The sequence below is a fragment of the Drosophila arizonae genome, chromosome 4 (genome assembly GCF_054131065.1).
Source record: "Drosophila arizonae isolate 15081-1271.41 chromosome 4, UAZ_ARI_1.0, whole genome shotgun sequence".
Taxonomy (NCBI): domain Eukaryota; kingdom Metazoa; phylum Arthropoda; class Insecta; order Diptera; family Drosophilidae; genus Drosophila; species Drosophila arizonae.
In genome coordinates, this window is record NC_142924.1 from 20,625,302 (window position 1) to 20,649,702 (window position 24,401).

The 24,401-nt window shown below is 41.1% G+C and overlaps 6 protein-coding genes and 1 pseudogene across 15 annotated transcripts in view; 4 read left to right on the plus strand and 3 right to left on the minus strand.

Moving 5' to 3' along the window:
• IRSp53 (Insulin receptor substrate 53 kDa) overlaps window positions 1–9,630 on the plus strand; it is a 35,413-nt gene extending 25,783 nt beyond the window's left edge. For 4 of the 9 annotated variants that reach the window (XM_089469246.1, XM_089469247.1, XM_089469245.1 and 1 more), the window contains 9 exons: window positions 3,267–3,342; window positions 3,427–3,510; window positions 3,594–3,655; window positions 3,879–4,076; window positions 4,153–4,218; window positions 4,286–4,802; window positions 4,864–5,516; window positions 5,573–5,724; window positions 6,806–9,630. In XM_089469246.1, the coding sequence (XP_089325372.1) occupies window positions 3,267–3,342; window positions 3,427–3,510; window positions 3,594–3,655; window positions 3,879–4,076; window positions 4,153–4,218; window positions 4,286–4,802; window positions 4,864–5,516; window positions 5,573–5,724; window positions 6,806–8,351 (3,354 nt within the window). In that variant the 3' untranslated portion in view covers window positions 8,352–9,630. The remainder of the gene's footprint in view (window positions 1–3,266; window positions 3,343–3,426; window positions 3,511–3,593; window positions 3,656–3,878; window positions 4,077–4,152; window positions 4,219–4,285; window positions 4,803–4,863; window positions 5,517–5,572; window positions 5,725–6,805) is intronic. The other 5 variants (XR_016270137.1, XM_018005528.2, XM_018005529.2 and 2 more) reach the window with 5 other exon arrangements.
• LOC108612622 (uncharacterized) lies at window positions 9,626–11,791 on the minus strand. Its single transcript, XM_018005572.2, has 4 exons — window positions 11,454–11,791; window positions 10,857–11,394; window positions 10,092–10,798; window positions 9,626–10,027 (listed from the first exon to the last, which is right to left on the minus strand). The coding sequence occupies exons 2-4, from the start codon at window positions 11,281–11,283 to the stop codon at window positions 9,989–9,991; spliced, it is 1,173 nt and encodes a 390-aa protein (XP_017861061.1). The 5' UTR covers window positions 11,284–11,394; window positions 11,454–11,791; the 3' UTR covers window positions 9,626–9,988.
• Window positions 11,792–11,845: 54 nt separating this feature from the next.
• Alg10 (alpha-1,2-glucosyltransferase Alg10) lies at window positions 11,846–13,941 on the plus strand. The gene is made up of 3 exons (XM_018005564.2): window positions 11,846–12,087; window positions 12,159–12,629; window positions 12,697–13,941. The coding sequence occupies exons 1-3, from the start codon at window positions 11,935–11,937 to the stop codon at window positions 13,420–13,422; spliced, it is 1,350 nt and encodes a 449-aa protein (XP_017861053.1). The 5' UTR covers window positions 11,846–11,934; the 3' UTR covers window positions 13,423–13,941.
• Window positions 13,440–16,817, minus strand: wls (Wnt ligand secretion mediator). Of its 2 annotated transcripts, none has more exons than XM_089469262.1 (3): window positions 16,661–16,817; window positions 15,086–16,458; window positions 13,440–14,333 (listed from the first exon to the last, which is right to left on the minus strand). In XM_089469262.1, exons 1-3 carry the CDS (start codon window positions 16,681–16,683, stop codon window positions 13,954–13,956), a joined length of 1,776 nt encoding a protein of 591 aa, XP_089325388.1. In that variant the 5' UTR covers window positions 16,684–16,817; the 3' UTR covers window positions 13,440–13,953. The 2 variants fall into 2 exon arrangements, with proteins under 2 accessions (XP_089325388.1, XP_017861040.1); XM_018005551.2 differs by having other exon boundaries at window positions 15,086–16,602; window positions 16,661–16,814.
• LOC108612638 (V-type proton ATPase 16 kDa proteolipid subunit c pseudogene) lies at window positions 14,404–15,079 on the minus strand (annotated as a pseudogene).
• A 210-nt stretch (window positions 16,818–17,027) lies between the features above and the next one.
• On the plus strand, window positions 17,028–19,420 carry Adck5 (aarF domain containing kinase 5). Its single transcript, XM_018005550.2, has 5 exons — window positions 17,028–17,320; window positions 17,384–18,232; window positions 18,291–18,456; window positions 18,520–18,868; window positions 18,931–19,420. Exons 1-5 carry the CDS (start codon window positions 17,306–17,308, stop codon window positions 19,229–19,231), a joined length of 1,680 nt encoding a protein of 559 aa, XP_017861039.1. The 5' UTR covers window positions 17,028–17,305; the 3' UTR covers window positions 19,232–19,420.
• A 1,128-nt stretch (window positions 19,421–20,548) lies between these two features.
• On the plus strand, window positions 20,549–24,190 carry LOC108612616 (inactive ubiquitin carboxyl-terminal hydrolase MINDY-4B). Its single transcript, XM_018005565.2, has 8 exons — window positions 20,549–20,747; window positions 20,803–21,020; window positions 21,083–21,251; window positions 21,736–21,801; window positions 21,923–21,993; window positions 22,104–22,257; window positions 22,337–22,408; window positions 22,474–24,190. Exons 1-8 carry the CDS (start codon window positions 20,691–20,693, stop codon window positions 23,005–23,007), a joined length of 1,341 nt encoding a protein of 446 aa, XP_017861054.1. The 5' UTR covers window positions 20,549–20,690; the 3' UTR covers window positions 23,008–24,190.
• Window positions 24,191–24,401: the final 211 nt, after the last annotated feature.

Below are 24,401 nucleotides of genomic sequence, written 5' to 3' on the forward strand. Positions count from 1 at the left end.
GTTACTTTCTGAAGGTCTGCATTGCTGCCTTGAACTGGGCTTACAGGCAGGCACATTCGTACCTTAAATACACCCAATCACAGCTAATTATCATAACTGTCCATTTAAATGCTGTGCTAACCACTATAATTACTCAAGCCACAAATTGTTCAAACTTTTTATAGCCTAATAAACCCGAGGCAAGTTGAAGGTGCACAAATCTATTTCATTGATGCATACACAGACACATAGATACATAGATATATAGATATCTAGATATAGATATATAGATATCTAGATATAGATACATAGATATATAGATATCTAGATATAGATACATAGATATATAGATATATAGATATATAGATACATAGATACATAGATACATAGATACATAGATACATAGATACAAAGATACATAGATACATAGATACATAGATACATAGATACATAGATACATAGACCCATAGATACATAGATACATAGACACGTAGATAGTTGAGTGCATGGCTCAGCTGATGTCAGGGTTGGCTCACTTGTCATGCACTCGCTTACTAATTAAACAATTTGGAGCTGAATGTAAATTAAACATTTAATTGCGATAGGACTAGCTCTTAAAGTAAGTCATGAAAGTAAACACTCGAATAAATGGAAGCTATATAGTATGAGCCGCGCTCTGACCTTGCTTATATGAAGTTTGATTTTCAGTTTGATTTCCAGTTTGAGTCTCAGTCTGAGTGCAGGCATTCCCACGCCTCAACGCTGCGATTTGCGGCTAATAAATTTTTGACAAATAAAAATAAAGCTGAAAAACAAAACAACAAAAAATTGTATAAATATTACTTTGAGCTGGTGTCTCAACTATTTGACATTCATTGTATCTTTTACGTTGCATACAAAAACTCAAATTGTTTTCGTAAAGCAAAATATTTGTGTTTTGTTATTGGCTCTGAATTTTTGACAGTTTGTTGCTAATTGTGTTTATATTTTGGCTGGCATGTACAGGCGAGTACTCACAATTTAGTTATGAGTGCTTTTCTTTTGTGCTGCTCGCTTGTCCGTCAGGAAGTCGGTTCTAGGCAAAAAACATTTGTTGAAATTCTTCAAGGGGCTCGTAATTAATTATGCTCGAACAGGTTCGCCAGCTCCGTCTGTCTGTCTGTCTGAGTGCTCCATGTCAAGTGGCTGACAATAAAGCGCTTTGTGAGTCACTCACAGCACTTGGAGCCGTTGTTGCGTGTCAGGGATTCAGAGGTTTGGCATTGTCTTCAAATATAAATAGAGAGAGTGATAGAGAGAGAGAGAGAGTAGAGCGGAGCAGAGCCCAGCCCAGGATTGCTCTACGCGCTGCCCAAATAGAGCTGTTGTCTTGCCCTTCTGTTTGTTTGTGTTGGGCTCGAGCTGATCTCATTGCGACTCCGCTGTGACCAAATAATTTACGTCACCTGAGAAACGATAAGTGCAGTCGCAGCTGTCATTGTATGCAAATGCATTTTTGTCGCTAGCTCAATTCATTATTATTTAAGTGCTTGTTTATTGCATTTCTAAGTTATCTAACTTTTCTGTGCGCTTAGCAGATTTTTATTGACTGATTACATGATTCACCGGCATATTTAATGTTTTGTTTCGGATGCCGTCATTAATCTAATAATAAATTTAAAGCACACATAAAAATTATAATAATGGGAAAAAATCAAAGAGATTAATAAATACAAATAAATATTTATTTTAATTATTAAATTAACATACTCATTAACTTAAAAAAAAAAATTAAAATAAAAAGAAAATTAATATAGTAATATAAAATTTGATAATAACTAAATGGGAATAAAATAAAACATTAAAAATGTAAAATCTATTTAATTTACCGCAAGCAAGAAAACACATAATTTAGAATTTTAAGATATTTTATATAAGTTATTTATATATATTAATGTATACAAGTTTAAATAAAAACTAAAATATGTAATTAAAATGTCAATGAATAATTTTTATTATAATATACCAAAAATAAAAAAAAAACAATTTTTATATACAATATAAATTTTTTTTTGTTAATATATAGTATTCAAAAATAACATAGAATATACATTTATTTTATATATTATTTGTATATACACATTAACTTTTACAAAAAAAAGAATAGTACAGAAAATGATTATTTGCAATTTTGCATAAGCTTCTATTTAAGTTTTCCTTTGTTAATATCAAAGCTCGATTCGAGTTCTGCCCAGTTGCGTAAATGGCTTTGTTTATTAATTAAACTTAATCCATTAAGTATTGCACTAAACGGTTAGCTTGCTGTGGCTGCCCATACAGAAGGCATAATTAAATCAATTCCCAATTAAACACCAATTCAGGGCGGATTTGTATTTCTGTGGTTTATACAACATTTTAATCTGACTTTAATCTGTCTGCTTATTTAGATTATTAAGCGAAGAAAGCTGTCGCAATGCTCTTACAGTGAACACATGATGACTAGATTACTGTCGTTAAGGTGCTGTGGTGGCATATGCCTAGTCGACCCATTCCATTCCATTCACCATTCGTGTGGCCTTAGCCAATGCGCAGGTGCAGTTAGCTCGGTACGACTCCAGGCGTCGACTCTCTGCTCTCTGCAGTCTTTGCTGGCGGCTTACGCGGAACTAATGATGTATATGTCTTTTGTGTTGACCACAATAATGTTTCTTTTTGTGTATTTCGCTGGGCTTATACAACAAACTTTTACTACCCGAAGCGAGTCGTGAAAAACCATTACGACAGATAGACAGGCTCGCGAGAAATGCACAGCACAGTGTGATATGAGACATGGAATTAAATAAAATATTGGTGTACCTCAAGCAAGATACATGTATGGCATATACCCTTTATACCCCTTAAAATACAACTTTTTATATGCATATACAATTAAAAAAGTTTTATATGCAGGGAAATTCGTTCCATACTGAGCTCATGAAGTTAAAGCTGCAATATTTTATATATTACAATTCTTTAAAAAGAACTCCATTAATACATTCTATAAGATATTAAGCCATATATGTATTTATATCAGAGATATAAGATATAAAAAGTTTTCTATTCGAAAAATAAAAATAAACAAAGCATCTATACCCTCTTTGCATGTCTACAGGGTAGCAAAAACAAAGCATAATTGCCGAGTTAAATGATCTGTCGTTAGGAATGCGATATGGCAGCTCATAAATTATATTGTAATTAATTAACATATGCGATCACATCACAATATTTATTCAAGCAGCATTAATTTGTTTTAATCTATGCAATTGCAGAATATACTCGATAGATTCAATCCGGGTGCCAGACAGCTAATTGCGGCGGGCAAAAGTTACCTGAAGGCGTTGCATGGTAATCATCATATAGACTATATACTCGACTGGCCATATACAGTTAACTAATTTGTAATGCATTTCGTGCCACTCCATGCAACAGGTGCCGCAACAGCCTCGCGTCTATTCAATGAAGCATTGGCCAAGATTGCGATGAACGCGCAACAAAGCGGAACGGGCGATATTGGTAAGACCTCACGGTGAAAGAATGCAATTGAGAGTGAGATTCATATTTAATCAACGATACTCTGAATCCATAATACAATGCAGGTTCAGCTTTGATGAGCGTTGTGAATGTCAACAAGGAGATTCAGGATCAACAAATGAATATTGTAAGTGAAGTAAAAGTAATATAACATGAATAGTTCATGAGAATCGCATAGAAAGACACTCATACGCATAGTCTCCGATACTCACTCTCGCAATTTATTCCTCTGGCATACTCTCGATCACACACACACACACACACACACACACACACACACTAACTCTCTTCTAGTCCTATTCCATTTAAAAATATACATATAATATATATGAAACTTCCCTTGCCTCCAGCTGAAAGCCTTCTATGTTGATCTATTGGTGCCATTGGAGACAAACTTGGAGAAGGACACAAAAGTGGTGCAGCATGAGCAGAAGAAGTTCATGCAGCAGCACAAAGTGCGCATGGAGAGCTACCAGAAGGCCGTCTCCACAATGAAGAAGCAGCGCAAGAAAAAGGCCACGCCCGAGAACACGGAAAAGGAGCTGAGAGTAAGTGTATATACATGTTTACTCATGCTGATCTTCGATTGCCTTACCGAGCACGATCACACGAATATTATTTTAGAGCCTACAATTGTTGGAGGATCAGAAGAAGAAACTCGATATATTTTGTGATCAGAGCTATAAGAATGTAAGTTCGTTGCCTAAGTCTTTTGTTCGACAGCTGAGCATAAGCAAAAACTCTTGTACGCACACAGGCCATGACACAGGAGCGTCGTCGCTATGGTTTCGTCTTGGAGCGCCAGTGCTCGATCGCCAAGCACTGGATGGCCTACCACACCACCGGCAAAACAGTAATTGATAATAATTTCGAAAATTGGCAAGAAATTGCCGCTTCCCGTGAGATAATACCGCCGGCCGCATACGAGAGCGGCTACAGCAGCAGCAACAGCAATACGAGGCGCCTGGTAAGTCCCAGCCCCCAGCCCCCAGCCCCCAGCCCCCAGCCCCCAGCCCTAGCAGCTCTCTTAGTCTGTCCGTCTGTCCCTCTGTCTCTCCAGGAGCGCATCAAAGACGCTGATGATGAGCAGCTACAGAGCCAAGGCATGGGCGCTCAGCTAAAGAAATCGCGCAGCATCGATGCCCCGTACGGAGACATGCGCACTCTGCACGAGCGTGAAGGTGGATCGGGATCAGCGCTCTATGGACAGAATTCCTTGCCGCGTGCCAAATCCGACTTCAATTTGGCGCTCGTGGGAGCTGGACCTATGACAGGTAAGCTAACTCACCTGGCCTGCTCTATTTATCTATATCTATATCTTTACCCGTCTTGCAGGCAGCAAACACAAAATCATCGAGGAGCAGCTGCCGCTCTGTGAGGCGGAGCGTGGGGATCAGCGTCCACTGGTCAAGGCACTGTATGCCTATATGCCTTCGGGTGAGAATCAGCTGTCCTTCGAGGAGGGCGATCGCATTGCCCTGGTGGGCGGCAAGGCCAAGGGCTGGCAGTTTGGTGAGAATCTGCGCACGCAGCACTTCGGCTGGTTCCCTGTGGCCTACACCAATGCAGAGAGCCTGGAGGTGGCGCCATCTAGCGGACGACGCTATGAGAACATGCACATGAGCTACGCCAGCAGCGGACTGCGCAGCTACCAAGAGCAGCAGCAGCAGCAACAGCAGCAGCAGCAATACGAAGCGCAGATGGAGCTGATGGACAACGAGGCCACGTACAGACGACGCCGTAATCACAGCGCCGAGGAGTCCTCGCCCACGCGCATGTTCGGCGACACCATCAAGCAGCAAAAGAAGTACCGCTCCGGCTCGGCAGCCAATCCACGCCCCGGTCCGCCGCCCACGCTGCCCGCCCCAGTCCCGAATGGCCAGAGCCAGAGCGCCCGTATGCTGAACAGTTCGCAGAGCTTCTGCGCTACCAACGGCGTGCCTGCTGCCGTGGAGCGACGCAAGCAGAAGCTGCTGAATGGAGCACAGGTGAGCACATCGAATTGCACTGACCGAATTCTCCAATAATTGGCCTGCCCCTGCAGAGCTCCATGAGCCAGCCGTCCACAAAGTCCGCAGCGGCGGCAAAGACCTCGCTGCACAGCAGCAATGACAGCGGCTTCGCCAATGAGCCGCCGCCACAGCCCGAGGTGGACTACTCCGACGAGGAGCCAGCCACACAACGTGTGCCCATACGGTAAGTGTATATTATCCATGTGGATATTATCCATGTGTGTATGTGTGTGGCATTGATAGGATGCATCTTCTGCATTAGAGAGACTCGCTTGAATAATTATTTTTATGTTATTCGATTTCAATTTCATCTTTGACTTTTACTTTTATACATTTTTTCAACATCTGAGAACTTTAGGAAACACCAAATCAGAATATAGGAATTATTTTTGCATTTTCATTTATTTATTTTGTATACCTTGAGTTTTATTAAATTGTATGTAACAGTCAGAAGAAGGCAAGGCGGACCCTTATAAAGTATATATGTATATCCTAGATATTGATGACGAACTGAGTCCATTTAGCCCTGATCATCTGTCCGGCTGTCCGTATTATGAATGAATTGTTCTTAAATGTCAACAAATCTGAAACGAAGATGAATAAGAATTCAAAATTACTTTCTTGAAAGGATTGCTTCAGCTAAGGTTACCCATTAAACAGAACGAGCTAAAAATGATAAAGGCTCTACCCAGAGTTGAGGGTATATTCATACCTATACTTGCTAAAACATAGTTATATACTTTAAGGATATTTTGGTTAATTATTCTTATTTTATTTATGATATCTAAATATTTTGAAACACAAAAATAAGTGAATTTCCACTTTGAATTTAATAACTTTTTAATGGAATCATTTATTATTTTATTTTCATAAATTTGAAGAAGTTCCATTTTGTAGTCCAACTAAGTTTTAAGGAGTTGAAGCTAATTTGAATAATTATTATAGACTATCAATGCCCCACCACCAGAAATATATGTATGTATGAGTGTATATAAACTTAGCATATGTCAATATCATTGCCCACTCGCTGCTATTGTCACTAATCTGCGCACCCATCGTAACCTCATCCGAATATATAATATATGCTATTAAGAACCTTATTTATTTTCGTTTGCTCTTTTATTGTTCTTTTGATTTCATGTATCATCATTATATACTTTGTTGCCCTTCATCATTGTCGCATCCTTTGTGTTAACCACGCCCGCACACACCAACCGCACCCACGACTATCCGCTTAACCCACCAATAAAAATAACACCACGAAGGCGACGCGCGGACACCAACACCCACACGGTGCCCAGGGACGTGGCTTCGTGGACGCTGAATCGTAATTTCCGCAACAGCGTGGACAGCCAGATCGATGACAAGAGCTTGAACCGGCTGAGTCGGCAGAGCGGCGGAGGCATCGGTGGCAAAATGCGATACGATCTGATTGCCTCGGACGATGAGATACTGCAGGCTTCGAGTGCTGGCTTGAAGCGCACCAAGTCCTTCTGGAAGTTTGGCGGAGGACGCACTGAGGACATCCTAGCTGGCATGTCGCTCTGGCAGCATCGCGACCTGGTTGCAGCGCCCAATATGGAGGAGATGCGGGACGTCGGAGCCCTGGACGAGGATCGAGAGCGTCACAATCACAGCAATGGCAACGGCACTGGCACGCTGACCAAGTCGCAGAACTCCAGCTCGTCGCAGGAGAAGCGTGGCCGCAAGGACAGCATTACCAGCACAGAGATCTATGGCGACGATGATGAGAACATCTATGGAGTGAGTCCGGCCATGCCGCTACAAAAACAACAACAGCCGCAGCAGCCGCAGCAGCAGCATCAGCAGCAGAGGAGCAGCGGCTATACGCCCAAGTCACGCATGAAGATCATGAAGACCATTGAGATTGATATAGAGGAGCCGTCGGAAAGCGAACGCTTGAGCACCATCCGCCGTAGTCAGCAGCAGCAGCAGTCAGATTATGGCCATGGACACCGCAAGCTGGACAAGCAGGGCTCTGGTTCCGCCTCACTGGCCTCCTCCACGCCGCAGCACAAGGCACAAACGCTCAGCCGATCGAAGCCATCGCAGCAGCAACAGCACCAACAACAGTTTCCCCACTCCACGGATGAGGGCGACAGCGATGATCATGGCACGTTGAAGATGAGCGACGTCAATAACTTCTTCGATGACATGCAGCACAATGGAGGCGGCAATTCGGGCAACGGAGGAGGCGTTGGCAATCATGGCCTGGTCATGAAGACGCTCAAGCGCAAGGACATACTCAAGCAGTACTACACCAGCGAGGATGAGTCTGAGGCAGAGATCAAGTCGACCAGCTCCGACCCCTATGACTGCATCGTGATCAATGATCATCTGGTGCGCAAGGATGACAAGCTGAGACGCCGAGAGCATCAACACCATCAGCAGCAGCAGCAGCAAATGGAGTTTCACACGTTTCGCTCATCCACATCCACGATTGCGACCAATACGCTGAAGAAGTCCAGCTCCAAGGATCAGGACAGCACGCTGACCCGCAACTCCACAGCTAATGGAGCTAATGGTGCACCAACTGCCACAATTCTGCCGCGCACGCGTCTGCTCAAATCATCCTCCAACAACAACAGTAGCAACAACAACAGCAACAGCAACCACAACAACATCAACAACATCAACAACAACAACAACAACATCAACAGCAGCGCGACACTGGAGCGCAATCTGAAGGCGCATGTGGGCAACAAGAGCTACGGTCCGTGGTACGACTTCTGGGACCAGGAGCAGCACGGCATTACCAGTCAGAAATCTGCCAGCGCCAAGCTGAAATAGCTACCAGGGGCAATGGGCCAGGAGCAAAACAAATTGCGGGCTCTGTAAGGAGTTTGTAGTTTCGCCGTTTTCTTACCGGAGAAGAAAATGCGCCGAGCGTGACGGCGATTGAGGAGAGCATGTGAAATAACCAAGCATGATTCGATTCCCAGTGAAACATTAGAAATAAGCACGTAATATTCTGTCCTGTAACTCTTAAGTTACCAGCAATCTGATCAAAAATGTATTTAAATAATTACTACAACTATGATATATCTCTTCCAAGTGCTTCCAAATATCTGTTATATATATCAAGAAAAAGTCAACTATGCTCCAATCATCAATCGCTGACTGCTTAATACTCTTTCAGGGCTCACAGCGTGTGAGAGCTTCCATTATTTTGGTGCCTTGCATAACGCACAGTTTTAAGCTAAACATAAACACATAAACCATATATACATACATAAATATACCTATATTATATATATATCTTATTTTTTTTATTTAGTCATAAGCTCTTGCATCATGTTACATTCTCTTAGCACACACAACAAATGAAGGGAGTATATAATAAATGTATCTTATATATTTGCAGCAGGCGCGGTATTTATCGCAACTATTCCATGGGCTACTGAAAGCCAACACACAAATTACAATCCCGTAGACGGTATTCCACTAAAACACACAAAATCCACACTTTGTAAAAGTCGCTTACTAGCCCTGTCTCCACAAGTCTCTGTGCCTCCCTTATAAGCATAAATGTATTGTACAAACAAGTCTGTAGTAAGTGCTCCGCCTTAGTAGTAACTAGAGTAGCATAGCATAGCTGCCGTGCAGCCTGGTTCTACTCGCATTGTTCGTTCATCTTTGCAGCGCCTCCCAATTCGCCACGATCAAGTTGCGCCACACGAAGACTAACGATCGATCCGCTCCAATGATATACCGGAGCGTCAACAAGTAGCAACGAATGCGCAAGGTGGAGTTTTTGTTATGATCAGGACAGCTAAAGGCTTCAGCTACATCTACACACACACACATACACACTCGAACACAATTAAATCCGAACACAAAAGTAATATAAACCTTATATATATTTTAAATAGAGCTGATCGGTCTGCTCTTTCATGCCCGACAAGCTGCGAGGATCGCGTCTTAGTTCTTAGGTTGAGCAGCTGGGCAAGGATTCTTGGTAGTCATTAAGTTGTATTGTTTGTTATTAAAAATTATTATATGTTAAATCTCGAAATATGTAAATTCAAATATTATGCCGAATAAAAAATTCAAATGGTAAATCATTCAATCTGGAAAACTGCGTCTTTAATATATCTGATCTATATACAATTTATTGATTCAATTAATATTAATTTTTATGACATTCTTATATTGCAGTCGCATGCCGTTTGAATAACAATTTATTTTAATTTGACTAAATACAATTTATTTTAATTTGACTAAATACAATTTATTTCCTACCTATTTATCCTCTTATGTTATTAAACTAGTTCAATCAAACTAGAAAATCAACTGACGTCTTTTTATATCCTGAACCTATTGAACTTAGAATATAAGGCAGATGGAGGCGTGACACACCCCATATATAATGATAAAGACGCAGGAATCAGGATATTGGGCAGTCTCGACTAGAGCACTTATAATTGTTATTCTTGGCGTATTACCTTTAAATAACTATTCATATTCTGCAATTAAAAATTACATATTAATTTTTAAAATTGATTTTAGACTCAATGCGAATGAGCTTACCTTGTCTAAATTTGTACAATTGATGCCCAGCAGGAGTATTAATGGCTCCTGTTTGCTTGGATCTCGCACTTGTTGCAGCAATTTATATGCCTCAGCAAGAAAATTTGAACCTAAGTTTGGTAAATCTATTCTTAAAACATTTAGCTTCTGGCAATGTTTGATTATATCTAAAACCAAGTCGTCGATAGGTCCACAGTCTGGCAGCTGTATAAATAACTCAGTGAGCTGATTGAGAGCAGTCAAAGGTTCCAGGCACTGTGGATCTGTAAGATGGCAATCTAATCGCTGCAAACTACTTATACGTGCAATTTCACAGGCTTCTGGATAGCCAAGTCCAGGCGCATTAATCGTTAAGGTGTGCAGTTGCTGGGAGAGCTTGGAGGATATTGCTTTTACTAATGGTAGCAGGGGGCAGCAATCCTGTTGCTGGGCATTGCCAAAGATATGTAGCTCCCTTAGCGCAGGCAGTTCAGCCAGAGGCACGTACTCAGCAGCCTTTTGGGTCATGCGAAACGTGAGCTCCTTTACACACGTTGAGTGCCGCACAAGATCCTCAAGAGTTGGCCGAATGGATGCATCATTGAATAGCAATACGCGTATTTTCGTATGGTTTTCAATGAATTCCATGAGCGGGTCTCTACTGTGAGCCGATTCCCTAAGCAGGCTTTCACAGTCGTTGAATTGATACACACTATCAATAACGTTATCTGAAAGAAAGCTATAAATAAATATCTCAATGAATTACTTTTTGTTTGGGTAACCAACTATCTTGATAGGTAGCAATTCCTTGCATCCTTGGCAATAGCTCAAGAGCTCGCAGGATACATTCATAAGTCTTATGTGATTCATTTTCCTTAATCCAGAGTAAAACACGTTCAAGTGCAGACATATTTTGTAGGATGGCCATGAACTGTGCTAATGGCGTCCCACTCCAGTCGAAGTTCCTGTTCATATTTATAGTTAAATGCTTTACATGTTCACTTATTTGTCGCAGTAACAACAGCTCTTGTTGAAATCCTTCAGCGCTTGTTTCTCCAACCTCAAGTCGAGCATATATGTATTTACGATAATTCAGCCAAACGTTTCGAAAACGTGTGCAAACTCTTGCGAAGCTCAGGTGAGTATCAATCGGAAGACATTTAAATAAACACTCAATGCAGTCATCATTAAGATCTAAAATAGTTTTGCTCATTTCAAAATACTCTCAAAACCGAAAGTAAAAACATAAACAATGTAGAATGCACTCGCAGAAAGTATATAAGCAACAGCTGTTTTTTTAGACAATGTGACCAGACTTCATTTCCTGGGAAATATTGTTCTTTTATAGCAAAAACAGATTACTAAAACATATTTCTCAAATACCTGTTGCTATCTTTTCCTATAAATTCAAATCAAAGGATTATTGAATAAATGATTTGAAGCAGTTTGAAAAAGCTCTGTAGTTCAACCAAAATACTTTAAATTAGAATATGTCATTTACAAATTTTACGTCTCAATGTATTCAAATGTGTTTAAGGTATCTTTATGTTTTCCAGTCAACTTAATGTACTTCAAGTTTGACTTTAGGGCTATATGATTAATTGCAACATTAATATTGTGTTTCTTTCGAATGCGATTTGTCGTTACAATTTTTATTCATTTTTGGTAATTGTAAACAGTTGCAAATTTATTCCACGTCAAATTTCAAAATAACAGATCTGTTAAAGGAAAGGTTTTGGTATTATTAGGAATTCTATCATAAAATACCAAAATATCGATAAGTTTCCAGCCGATAAAATTATTTAGATTAGCCGGTTCGTCGTGCAGAAATAAACAAAGTGTTCTGATCAATGGCACTTTGAGAATGTCGTTGTCCTGGAAATTAGTACTGCCTGTGGGCTTTGTATTATATTCGTTGCCTCTGTTTCTGCGCGTAAACGGTACAGCTGAGTACATCATCGACGAAGAATTTCACATACCTCAGGGCTTGGCTTTCTGTCGCAAACAATTCGATGTGGTATGTAAATGCAATTGCAATTGCAACCATGACAACAGCATCAAATCAATTGGCAATTGCAATTATTATAGTGGGACTCCAAGATCACCACCTTTCCGGGCTTATATCTCATTGCGTTGGTGCTGCAGCCGATCAACTGCTGCACAGTCACGGGGCTCCGTCTACTAAGCCTCATTGGCGCTGGCATCAACATTCTATTGCTCTACAAAATACGGCGTCGAACGCTGGCAGGCGTAGGAGGCAATGCTTATGCGGCGCATGAGGCAATTACAATGTCTGTGCTGCCTCCACTCTACTTTTTCAGCCATTTGTACTATACTGACACGTTGGCTCTCACCATGGTGCTTTTGTTCTACAACTATTGGCAACAGGAAGCTCATTTGCCCGCCGCTGTGTGGGGTGCTGCAAGTGTGCTCATGCGCCAGACCAACATCGTTTGGGTCTGCATGTGCTGTGGCATGACTGTTCTGGACACCGTTGTGCAGCAGTGCGCGAGATCTTGTCCGGCTAACGAACGACCGGTACGCCTATTTAGCAGCAAGGTGCGCAACCATATCTGAACGAACTTCTCTAATTTTAATTTACATATATTAATTTATTCTCTTATAGCTTTGGCAACAGCTGCTAGGCAGCCCGCAGCTGATTTGCAATAGCATTTTAAATATTTTGGCTAAATGCTGCTTCTACGCCTCCATTATATTGCCCTTCATTGGTTTCATCTGCATCAATGGCTCCATTGTGTTAGGCGACAAGAGTGCCCATGAAGCTACTCTGCATTTACCACAGCTCTTTTATTTTTCCATTTTCGCCGCTGGCTTTGGTATCTCCAATACACTGCGCCAACTTCGATTCGCATTAGGACTGCTGCGACGTCATTTAGTGCTCTCGATATTGGCCACATTGCTCATAGCCACGATTGTGCATTACAATACTGTGGTTCATCCTTATCTGCTAGCTGACAATCGTCACTACACCTTCTACGTATGGAGTCGCCTCTACGGACGATTCTGGTGGTTCCGCTATGCCATGGCGCCAGTTTATCTACTGGCTTTGACTCTGCTCTGTTGCGGGTTAAGGCATATGTCCGATAGCTTTAAGCTGATGTTTCCGCTGGCTCTGGTGTTGGTGTTGTGCTTCCAACGTCTGCTCGAGGTGCGATATTTTTTGGTGCCATATATAATCTTTCGGCTGCATACGCGACCCGCTCGTAAGGGCTTTGCCGAGTGGCTGGAGCTGGGCGGAAACCTGCTCCTGAATGTGGTTACGTTCTACGTGTACTTAACAAAAGAATTTTATTGGAAGAATTATCGCACACCGCAGCGAATTATATGGTAGAGAGGGAAAAAAGATCATTTAAATATTGCTTTTCTTTATTCATTTGAATTACTAATGGAGTAAGAAATTGCTCTACGATTGACAGTTGACAAGGTTTGACATTGGTTGTATGTATATAATATATATCTCAATGTTGTGTTTAAATGTTGTGCATGCAGCCATGAGCACCTTAAAAAAGTTCGGGTTCGATTATAGAGTCTCTTAAAGGCTAGTTAAAAAGTTTTCCATATATAGATAATACTGCCGAGGCATACAGACAAAAAATAAATAAGTACACGCATTTACTACAAATATCAGTAAAATTTTTGGACTTGGACATGACACTACTTTGAGCATGCAGAGAAAATTCTATAAAAATACATTTATGAACGCTAATGAGTAATATTAATATATATATATAAATGTGTTGTTAAATGCAAGAAATTAGGCAAGAGCTGTTACTGGAAATTATAATACTAATGTTTGGTCGCCAAATACATATCTAAGAAATAGTTTGGCACACAACGGAAAACCATAAAACTTGGCCAGTTCCTAATCGAAGGCCACCTTGCGCGTAAAGGAGGTGAGTGACGAGATTTCGCTTGGGTTCGAATCGGAGGGCAGGTTGCTGAATTCGATTTCCTCGCTAGCAGCAGAGGCGACAATATTCTCATTAGATTGGGTCGTCTCGTCGCTGTGACGCATTGTCGGCCATTGCTTGTGACTCGGAGCGTACAAGATGAGGAGGGCAAAGATGTAGATGTTCCACATGCCATAGACGCCAGTAAGAAAAGCGGAGGTCAGCTGTATTTCGATATCTTCATTCCACTTCCAATGTCCCTCGGCCATTTGGCCCATTATGAAGCCGGCGATGGTCAAACCAGCGCACAGCAAAGTGGCCAGCATAAGGAATTTGAAGCGGTAGATAAGGCCTACAATAGACAGATCTTCCAATTGTAGATTATAACATATCGAGATTACGTTCAAAAAAATTATAATTAATTATATTCATGAATTATTCGGCAGTTTTATTTGGTGAACAAATAGATGGCTACAATGAGCCCGTAGAGACCTAATACTTCGGCAAAGATGAGTATCAAGACGAGACCAACGAAAAGTTTCGGCTGCATTGCAGTAGCTCGGATTCCAGCATCGCCCACGATTCCAATGGCAAAGCCGGAAGCCATTCCCGACAGACCCACAGCAATCCCAGCACCCAAGTTGAGGAAGGCCGTAAAGCTGCTGTACAGAGGGGAGAGCGAGCCGGCCAGCAGGACAGCGACAACCAGGCCATAGATAGCAATAATGCCAGCCATAACAACTGGTATAATCGCTTTCATAATCAGCTCCGGATGCTTTATCGACATCGAGGCAATGCCCAAGCAAGACTTAGCCGTGCCATAGGCGGCCCCCAAAGTTGTGAACACAATCGCCGCGGTTACGCCCATTACACAGAAGAAGCTGGCGTAAATCGGCTGATCCATTGTCGCCTCTGGAACATGTTTGGCCATTTTTATGAAGATTTCAAGTGAACTATTCCGTTGCTAAATTCGATTTCGAATGTAATATATAATCGCCTACTATTTGATTATTTTTTGGTTTTGAAAATCCCGTAACAGGTAATAAAACAAGTGGCATAACTAATATTTTAAATAATTGGTTTTCACTTTAGCTTTCGACTTACCCTCGTAGTGCAGTCGACGGGCTTGGGACATGGATGGCAGCGATGTGCGCTTGTCGCCAATATCCTTGAATACCTTCCAGACCATATAGCAGAGGAAAAGAAAGTAAATGCCAGCCGAGACGCCAGCAAGCACAATGAAACTCATGGCCACTTTAGCGCCCAATGGCGTTGTCCAGATGGAGTAGAAGGGATTCCGCAGTTGCATTCCTCGTTCGCAAATGTCAAACACGAAAAGCGAAATGCAGCCGACAACAACTGCAGACAGGTGCTTCCAGTAGCGTGAACGTATCGTGGACTTATTGGGCGAATCCTGTATCAACATATGTTCGCCGGCAAAGACCAGCCAGAAGGACAGGAGCATCGCATAGAATATGCCCTGGCGAACATCGCTTAGTAGGAGCATGTACGGCATTTCGAAGCTCAACGTAAGGTATTCCAATGGCAGATTCAAGAAGCTAAGAGCGCCGCCTAGATACAGCAGCATGTACTCCAGCAGTGCAGGAGAACGCTGGAGTATGTGGACACGTCTCCAAAACCAGACCATTATACCGATGATGAAGGGAAAGAGCACGCTCTTAAGCAACAGCCAGACCTGTGTGAAGCCTCCATTCTGATGTATGGCTGTCAATATGATATCGTGCATGTGTCCGAACTGGAGATTTAATCGCTTTGGTGTGTCCATGGGAAATCGCAAATTGAGCAGATAGAAACTATGATGTAGTGCACCCAGTTCGAACAGAGGGATTATGTCGCAAGTGTAAAGTATTTCCTGAAGGCCGACGTGTGCCGCGCGGCAATCCAAGAAGCGCTTCTCAATGCTGTGCGCATAGGGCTTCCAATCTGCGTCTCCGTCGTTTTTGTTGCGATATGCAAGCCGTGTGTCAATTGTCAGTTGAAGCTCTTTGGGGGGCTCTCGCAACTCCGACGATGAGTCGTATGCAATGTCCATTTGAAGCACTCCGATGAGATTTTGCTGCCAACGGGAGTAGTCGAGCGTTCGATTGTCTCGTGGCAGCGGCATTTGAAACACATAAACCAATTGATTGGCCATCTTCAGTGGATCCTGCTCGATGTCTATATCCTGAACGGAATCACAAGCGCCGTTACCTCGTGAGTACAGAAAAAAGCTGGTGTCATTCTGACGGCCAGCAACATCCCGGCATTTGATGCCCATCACGATCTGATGGCCAGCAGGTACAGGTGCATACAAGCCACCAATCAGGAAGCAAGCCACTTGACAGAGCAGCAGGCTGCTAACCAATATGGACAGCTTGCGTCCGCTTAAATTTTCAAGTATGGTGTTTGACATGGCTTTTAGTGTGTACCACTCACTGTGAATATCTAGGACTGGCTCTTTTTCTGCTGCTGCTTTGCTAAGGTAAACAAATGGTTTATGTTTTAGATACCACGCTATAAAAAGAACTGACTCTGTCAGATGTCGGCGAAACAAACAAAGCGGCGTTCGTATACACAAATAGCAGAGATGTCACCTCATGCGTAGTTAAGTATGCAAGCAGCTGGTGGTCACAAAAGCACATTTAAGTGAATCCAAATAATTTAATATTTTTATCTTACTTAAATATAACGCTGTTCATCATTTTGTGCAATGCTATACAGATACTTTTGAAAAGAATTTGTTTACATTAAAAGAGCTGACATCTCTGAATCATCATCACGCTCGATAGTCGCTAAATACCGATAGCAATACACCAATATACAAGAAAATAGGGCTTGCACACAAATTTTATAATATTGATATTGCTTTAAATAAAAAATATATATTGCATTTAATAAAAACATCGGCGATAAGGTATAATACACTAATTTGGTGCTACTGTAGCATCTGATTCCAAATTCTAGTAGCACTCAATACTTGTTGGGCTGGAATTTAAATTTGGAATTTGAACGTGTAATCGATAGTTGTGCAATGAATCCTTAAAGCCGAAGATAATCGATAGCTATCAGACTACGTCAAATAAACAGATATACATTTATATTGTTCAAAATGTGAAACTAAATAGAATGTTTAAAATCATGCTCTAATTTCGGTACATCAAACACATATATTTTATTTTAAAATTGTCAAATTTATATTTTATGTAAATTAATTTTGCTAAAATTGATAGTTACTGTCATTAACATTGTGCGGGTATGCAACAACTGCAGATATGCGGTGAACAGCTGTTTGGCAATGTTTAAAATAAAAGAATTCTGTTGGAAATGCTACAAACACCTGTAAGTGCATAAGCGTCATATTTATAAAAACATTGATGTATTGTTTGAAAATATTGATTTCAGAATTTACGATATGTTAGCAAGAAACTGTGGGTGCCGAGACAATTCCATAGCAAGCGTTCCACAGCCCAAAGCCAAGTTAGATCCCATTTCAAATGGCGTAATGTGTCCTACGTAAGATTGGGAAGTCTGCTCGCTTGTGCCTGCGCTATTGGTTATGATGGGGTTGTCAACGACTTCACATACTGTGGATCATTTGTGCGCTTCGGGAGGTCTCTGAAGACCGCCACACTGATAGCCGTAGATTATTTGGGGCTGAACGAGATTGATCCAGATTATGAGCAGAAGCGAAAAGTGGTGCATCAAACCAGTGCCAACCGTTTATTGGAAACATGTCTGCTTAATGGTGGTCTCTATATAAAAGTGGGCCAGGGATTTGCAGCCATCAATCATATATTGCCCATTGAATACACGGAAACATTGGCAAAGCTTCAGGATAAATGCCTGCCAACATCAAAGGAGGATATACAGAAAGTGTTTCGGAAGGATTTTGGCAAACTGCCCGAAAAGATTTACAAGGAGTTCGACTACACACCTGTTGCAGCGGCCAGCTTGGCGCAGGTCTTCAAGGCGAGATTGCATAACGGACAGCAGGTGGCTGTGAAAGTCCAGTATAGCGATTTACAGAAGCGGTTCATCAGCGACTTGGCTACGATTATCTTTCTGCAGGACTTAATTGAGTTAATTTTCAAAGACTACAATTTTGGTTGGATATTGAACGATCTGCGCAAGAATCTTGTTCAAGAGCTGAACTTTGAGCAAGAGGGTAAGAACGCAGAACGCTGCGCCAGGGATCTTCGTAATCTGAGCTACGTACATGTGCCCAAAGTGTATTGGGGATTCACCAAGAAAGTAAGATTTATTTCTTCAAAATATTTGGAATTTTTAATAATTTAATTTAATATTTAAGCGCGTGCTTACCTTGGAATGGATTGATGGCGTTAAAGTTAGCGATTTGGCGAGCATTAAGAAGCTGGGCCTTAGTCTAAAAGACGTTGATCAAAAGCTTTTCACAATGTGTGCTGAACAAATCTTTAAATCGGGGTTTGTCCATGCGGATCCCCATCCCGGCAACAGTGGGTAACCAAAGAAACGCTTCCAACTATCACAGACATAAACATAAATCTCTCTCCATTTAGTATTTGTGCGTAAAAACAAGCGAAACGGCAAAGCGGACATTGTAATACTCGATCACGGACTCTATGAAGAGATGCCACGTAGCGTGCGCGTCGCTCTGTCTCAATTCTGGGTGGCCTCTGTGCAGCGAGATGAGATGGGCATGAAGGCCGCCGCTCGTAGGATGAATGTTGTCGATTATATGAAGTTTGCCTCAGTGCTTTTCCAGCAGCCTGTGACAATTGAGGGGCCGAGAATACGCAGCAAACTCACGCAGGAGGACGTCGATCATATACAGAAGGTGGCCAAGGAACAGTTTGAAATAATTATGAGTACACTGAGGGAGATGCCGCGGTGTTTGCTCTTTGTGACGTGAGTGCATTGCTCCTACCGAACTAATCTATTTATAATAACGTATGATTCTGTTATTCTAGCCGAAATTTGAATACTGTTCGCGCCATTAGTAATATGCACGGCGACGTGGTGGATAGACCCTGCCTCATGGCACGCTGTGCACAGCGCTCCATCTATGATCACAGTAGCCGATCGCCTCTGGAGTACTTCAATTGGCTGACCCGCCGCGTCTACTTTGAATATTGCTTGTGGATATCTGCATTTAAAATTCGCTTGATTGATTGGTATTTGAATTTCTTATATCTGGTGGGGAGAGCACCAGAGGGCGCTAGGTCTTTAATGAAGGATGCTATGGATCAGGAAAAGCAAGTACTGAGGTAGACAGTGACCGACTTCATATTATTATTAGATAAGCATTTTGGTTCGGGTATCAATTTTTTGCCATTTGCTTTTTAACGACATTCGGATATGAAAATATTTCTTTTTTTAAAATAACAAAATCATGTATAATAATCGTGTAATAATACCAAATTGTAACATAATAAAAGCCATTTGAAGCTATCAATGTAACGGACAAGTATTTTAATTAAATTGCATCACACATGTTCCAAGGTTGATTTGAAACACAACTTGTTAACCAGCTAATCGATTATACATTTCAAAAATATGAAATGATGAATAGCCGAATTTGTGTACTCTGTAAAATCCAGCTAAACTGAGCTACTAGGCGTGTATATGCTTTTCATATAATGGAGAGTATCTGCTTGTTAAGCAGCCAAAAAACTAGACAATGGCTGCAGCGACATGTGTACATCATTCAAATAACTCGTAATGTCGACCATTAAGCTGCACACATATGTTCTTCTGGCCCCCGCCAACCCCACCACGAAATAGGCACAAATGGGCGCCAACAACTACATATTTCCGGTTGTGCGGGCCGCCATGGCAGGCTTCAAACATGCCAAAAAATCTTGGCGCCCTTCTCTTCTTCTTCTCTTTCTCTCTCTCTCTCTGTCTCTTGTCTCTTTCTCTATATTACTTTCACTTCTCCAGTCATATGTATATGTATATATGCAGCATATCGGATATCGCGTGGAGCACACAGAACAAAATTCAATTCAATTTCATTTAAAGTTACTTTCGTTGACTGACAGACGAGTGAGCCAAGTCCTCTGAAATTTACCCGCACAGTGGGCCAAAAATAATATATATATGTTAGGGAATATTTATTAAAATTGTATATGATAATATTTATATTCGAATATAGTATTTTATGGAATGAAAATTAATAAAATATATAATAGTAAACATATATCCATAAAAAATATGAATTATTGAAAGCTCAGGCTCAGCTCTACCTCAAACTTGAGGTAAGATAATGCCTGAAGCTAATGTAGTTTTTGTTTTAGGGCTTGCATTCACTATCTAAGGACTCATCTCATTTATCTCGCTATAAAACCTAAATTAGAAAAACCTAATTTCTTACCATTGTACTTAAAGGACTTCCACAATTTAATGTGCCATCGTTCGTGACGTGTTGCTCTTGTTGTTGTTGCTCGGCCCACGACTAAATATGAAATTAAAAATCAACGTTGAAGTGTGAAAGGCCTGAAATGTCGACAGTCAGTCAGTCCGTCAGTCAGTTTCCCAGTCGGTTAGTCAGTCAGTCAGTGAGGCAGTCAAGCAAATCTCAACCTAGAAGCGAGCTGTGGGAGCCAGCTGAAGCACATTTGCAGTCAAATCGTGGAACGAAGCAAAAGTCTCTTTCGAGCGGAAATCAAAATTAGCTAAACGGAAGCAAAAAAGAAAAGCTGGAAAAGCGCCCAGACCAATTAGCACCATGAACAAGGAGTTTATCATGCAAGGCGGCACGCCCATCACCAGCGAATTGGCAACGGTAAAGGACAGTCCTCTCTCTGCTCTAATGGCAATCCCTAATCCCTGTTAAATAGGAGCTGCGCAAGCTGGTCTTCGGCACCGCCGGCATACCCATGCGTGCCGAGTGGCTGCAGACGTCCTTCGTTTTTGGTGCCGCCGGCAAGGATGAGCTGGCTTATGGGCTACGTTCCCCAAGGAATGCTACCCGCGGCATGTTGTCCGTGGTCCAAGGGTTCATATTGAAGTATCTGCTGTTTGCACGCAAACCCAGCCGAGCTGCAGCCACGGCCAAGTGCGTCCTCTCTAACTAAGTAATTCCTTCCGCTCAGCTAATTAGCTTGGATTTCCTCGCAGTCCTCTGATGGCCACCGCTGAGATGCAGCGAGATGCTCTCTTCAATGCTCTACTTGAGATATTGCGCATTATATCGGACAAGGGCAAGGTTACCATGGTGCTGCCCTCGGCGGACGAGGTGTTTGTGGATCACAGTGCCACCTACTTTCACGACACGGTGACCGAGAAGGTGAGCCTGTCGGATTGCATAACTCAAACTCTATTGATTTCCCTGATTGGCCAGAAATTGGAAAAAAAAACAGGAAAAAAATTATAATTTTTAAAATTTGAAAAAAAATGAAATTCAGCAACAAGGTTATTAGTTAGGATATCTTCCAAGACATATCACAATGAAATCTATTTAAGTATGTACCAGCTTTTATTATCTTACAAGCTTTTTTCAAATTTTCAAAAAATATTCTATTATTATATTAACTGAGTTATCAAATGTTTTAAAAATCATTTTACATTTTTGTATTTCTCAACAACTTTTTATCAAATAATATTCAATTGTTTTATTTAAATAATATTTATAGTATTTATTAGTTTCTTTTTTTTTCATTACAGCACATATTTATTTATTATTATTTTTAATAAAATTTTCTTTACAGCAATATTTTTTCTCTTTTAATTTTAGATATTTTTTCTGTTTTATTTATATATTCTTATTACAGCTCTATACTTTTACTCTCTCGCCCAACGAAGAACTGGAACACTTTTTGAAGCGAAACTTTCAATACGTAAGAAAAGAAGTTAAAGAAATTGTTTACGAAATATTGAATGAAACGATTTCTTTAGCTTGAGTTGCCTTTATTGTTAGTCTATGTTTATTTAGTGCACTTGACTAATGCCATTCAAAAGTTTACAGAAGAGGAAACCCCGGGCACTCTGCTGTTTCTTTATAGCGCTGTACTCACTCGCTCGATGGGAAAGTAAGAATTCAGCGAAAGCGAGTGTACTTTACGCCCACATATTAGATTTGACATAAAAGAGTTTTTATAATCCCATCCATCTATTATTCTTTTCAATGCGACCTACACAGAGTGCGCACGGATCTGGATTCCAGCAAGTCGATGCCATTGACCATGGGTAACCATGAGGAGGGCTCGCTGATGATTGTCACCTTGTTGCTGACAGGGCGTGCCACGCCCTATATACACAATGGCGTTATCAATGTGGGCGATGAGAATAGCTATGTGAGTGGAAGATTCGATAGGCCAGAGCTTTGATGAAGATTTGCATTGTTTTCCATTTCCATTTGCAATTGGATTTCAGGCTGTGGCACAGTATGGAGTACTGAAGCGTTGCATGATTGGACTGCTGCTCTGGGACACAGAATCAACAAGTGTAAGTGGAATGTGAGTCGAGTTAAAGCTAAGGAACAAGTTCATCCGGATTTCCCACTGCGCTAGGCTGCTGTCAATCAGTCACGGCAACCGGGGTCTCGCTTGAAGACGCCCAACTACCCGATTTGGATAACCAGCTGCACTGGGCACTATGGCGTCATATTCAATCGTAATCCGGATCTGTTGAGAAATTATCATGCCGAGTCACGTTTCGATGTGAATTACTATAGCTGTTCGGGTCATCAGATACTGATGACCATCGATAATCGCACCTACAATGAGCAGGCATTGGTCATGTTGGAGCGACAACCAATCACGCCGGAGAGCAGCTCGCAGACAGTTGGCAAACAGGCCAAGGACGAGGCAATCACGGCCGTTGGAGGTGCTGCTGCCGGTGGTGGTGTGGCTGGCGCTAGCGGCGGTGGTGGTGTTGGTGGTGCTGCTAGTGGCGCTAGCGCTGGCAACGATGTGGTCGCCAAGGAGGAGTCAACGCTCAACACCCCATTGCAGCGTTTGATTCATACCAAGTGGGAAGAGGCAACTATAAGCTTTCACGTGCAGCCATCGATGTTGAGTTATCTTTTCAGTACCACACAGTAGAACCACATTTCGAACAGCAAACTATTCAATAACCAAAGCAATTCCTATCTAACCCCTCGGGTATATTACAATCTCTAGTTGATATTTAACTATAATCAAAAAGTACTATTCGTATAGAGCAGTGACTCACTAAGGCATTGCATCCAGCTTGCTACGTTGTCTCTTGAATCTATGATATAAATCGACTTTCTTGGCGAATGACCAATCCAAAACTCTCAACGAGAAAAATTATGCACATAATTCTACCAGCATAAATAGAAAATTTGTCGTTATCTCTTAACAGCCAGCCAAGTAAGTCTCTGCAAACTACAAAGTGTAAGCATTCAAGAATATGCTCGAAAAACCTTTCGTATAACTCCCATGAGCAAATCTTACCTAACTGCTTATTTAAATAGATTATAGAAAAAACCAAACACATACGAACGAGAGCATATGTGAATTATTAGTTTCAGATCTAAAAACTTTTATTTTTGACTAAGTATTTCTGAATAATATAATTTTACATTCATTATAGGATCAATGACAGCTTAAAAGTTATCTATACCCCAATGCTTATAAAAAGATCTTAAGCCACTTCTATATTAAGCCCAACTTTTGTCAACTCTTACATAGTTTTTATCGAATATAAATCTAGACCAAAATGTAGTTCTAATCGTATTATAGTTAGCTAGTGCCTTGATTTGTAAGCTTTCTAGTTGAACTAGTTGCACTATGAATTTAGTTTTATATCTCGCACTTTACATAGAACGACTCTACTGTTGCTGTCATTTAAATATTGCGAATGGGTATTTGAAAAAGATATAAAAAGATATCGAAACGTAATCCGAAACGAAATTCTCAAACAGCGATGGTAAATACACGTAAAATATTTCGAGTATCGTAAACAAGTATCAGAAAAACATCAACAACGGGCAAATTTGTCTAAACAGAAAAAACAATCTCATATCCTTTACGCAAATCTGCCTGCTTAACAATGTTACTGAGGCCTCTCTGCAAAAGAAAGCGATCGCTGGAGCTCAAAACTCAACCAGTTGCCGCCTGGAGCCACTAGAGACGACATATCTATGCAAATTATGTAACACCAACATGCTTCAAAAGTCTCCAATGCACCTAAATATAAACTAAACATACAAACATATAAATGATTTGTTAAATTCTAATAAATGTCAAACTAATCAAGAAATTTTTTATGAATTTGTTTTCATGGCTGAACTAAATGAATGGAATGAAATTTGATGGTGTACAAAATTGGATCATTTTCTATATCGGCATTTAAACCCAAAAAGTAGGCTTCAGAATATTCTCTAGGTTTTTAGAATATTTTTCAATAATTCGCTTATCAAGTTATTCAAAGTTCTATTTTTATTATTCCCCCATACCAAATACAAGATTTG

Excerpts from the sequence above, each read along its gene's own strand:
- Adck5 (XM_018005550.2), top strand. Across the intron at positions 18,233-18,290 it reads ATTGGGGATTCACCAAGAAA|CGCGTGCTTACCTTGGAATG; the intron begins GTAAGATTTATT and ends TTAATATTTAAG. Across the intron at positions 18,869-18,930 it reads CGGTGTTTGCTCTTTGTGAC|CCGAAATTTGAATACTGTTC; the intron begins GTGAGTGCATTG and ends CTGTTATTCTAG.
- LOC108612622 (XM_018005572.2), bottom strand. The coding sequence starts at position 11,283 with ATGAGCAAAACTATTTTAGATCTTAATGATGACTGCATTGAGTGTTTA. Across the intron at positions 10,799-10,856 it reads AATTGCTACCTATCAAGATA|ATAACGTTATTGATAGTGTG; the intron begins GTTGGTTACCCA and ends GCTTTCTTTCAG. Across the intron at positions 10,028-10,091 it reads ATTGTACAAATTTAGACAAG|AATATGAATAGTTATTTAAA; the intron begins GTAAGCTCATTC and ends TTTTAATTGCAG.
- LOC108612616 (XM_018005565.2), top strand. The coding sequence starts at position 20,691 with ATGAACAAGGAGTTTATCATGCAAGGCGGCACGCCCATCACCAGCGAA. Across the intron at positions 21,021-21,082 it reads CGAGCTGCAGCCACGGCCAA|TCCTCTGATGGCCACCGCTG; the intron begins GTGCGTCCTCTC and ends ATTTCCTCGCAG. Across the intron at positions 22,258-22,336 it reads TGGGCGATGAGAATAGCTAT|GCTGTGGCACAGTATGGAGT; the intron begins GTGAGTGGAAGA and ends ATTGGATTTCAG.
- Alg10 (XM_018005564.2), top strand. The coding sequence starts at position 11,935 with ATGTCGTTGTCCTGGAAATTAGTACTGCCTGTGGGCTTTGTATTATAT. Across the intron at positions 12,088-12,158 it reads GTCGCAAACAATTCGATGTG|TGGGACTCCAAGATCACCAC; the intron begins GTATGTAAATGC and ends CAATTATTATAG. Across the intron at positions 12,630-12,696 it reads TACGCCTATTTAGCAGCAAG|CTTTGGCAACAGCTGCTAGG; the intron begins GTGCGCAACCAT and ends ATTCTCTTATAG.
- wls (XM_089469262.1), bottom strand. The coding sequence starts at position 16,683 with ATGATGAACAGCGTTATATTTAA. Across the intron at positions 16,459-16,660 it reads ATGAACAGCGTTATATTTAA|CAAAGCAGCAGCAGAAAAAG; the intron begins GTAAGATAAAAA and ends TGTTTACCTTAG. Across the intron at positions 14,334-15,085 it reads CCGTCGACTGCACTACGAGG|GCCTTATCTACCGCTTCAAA; the intron begins GTAAGTCGAAAG and ends TGTCTATTGTAG.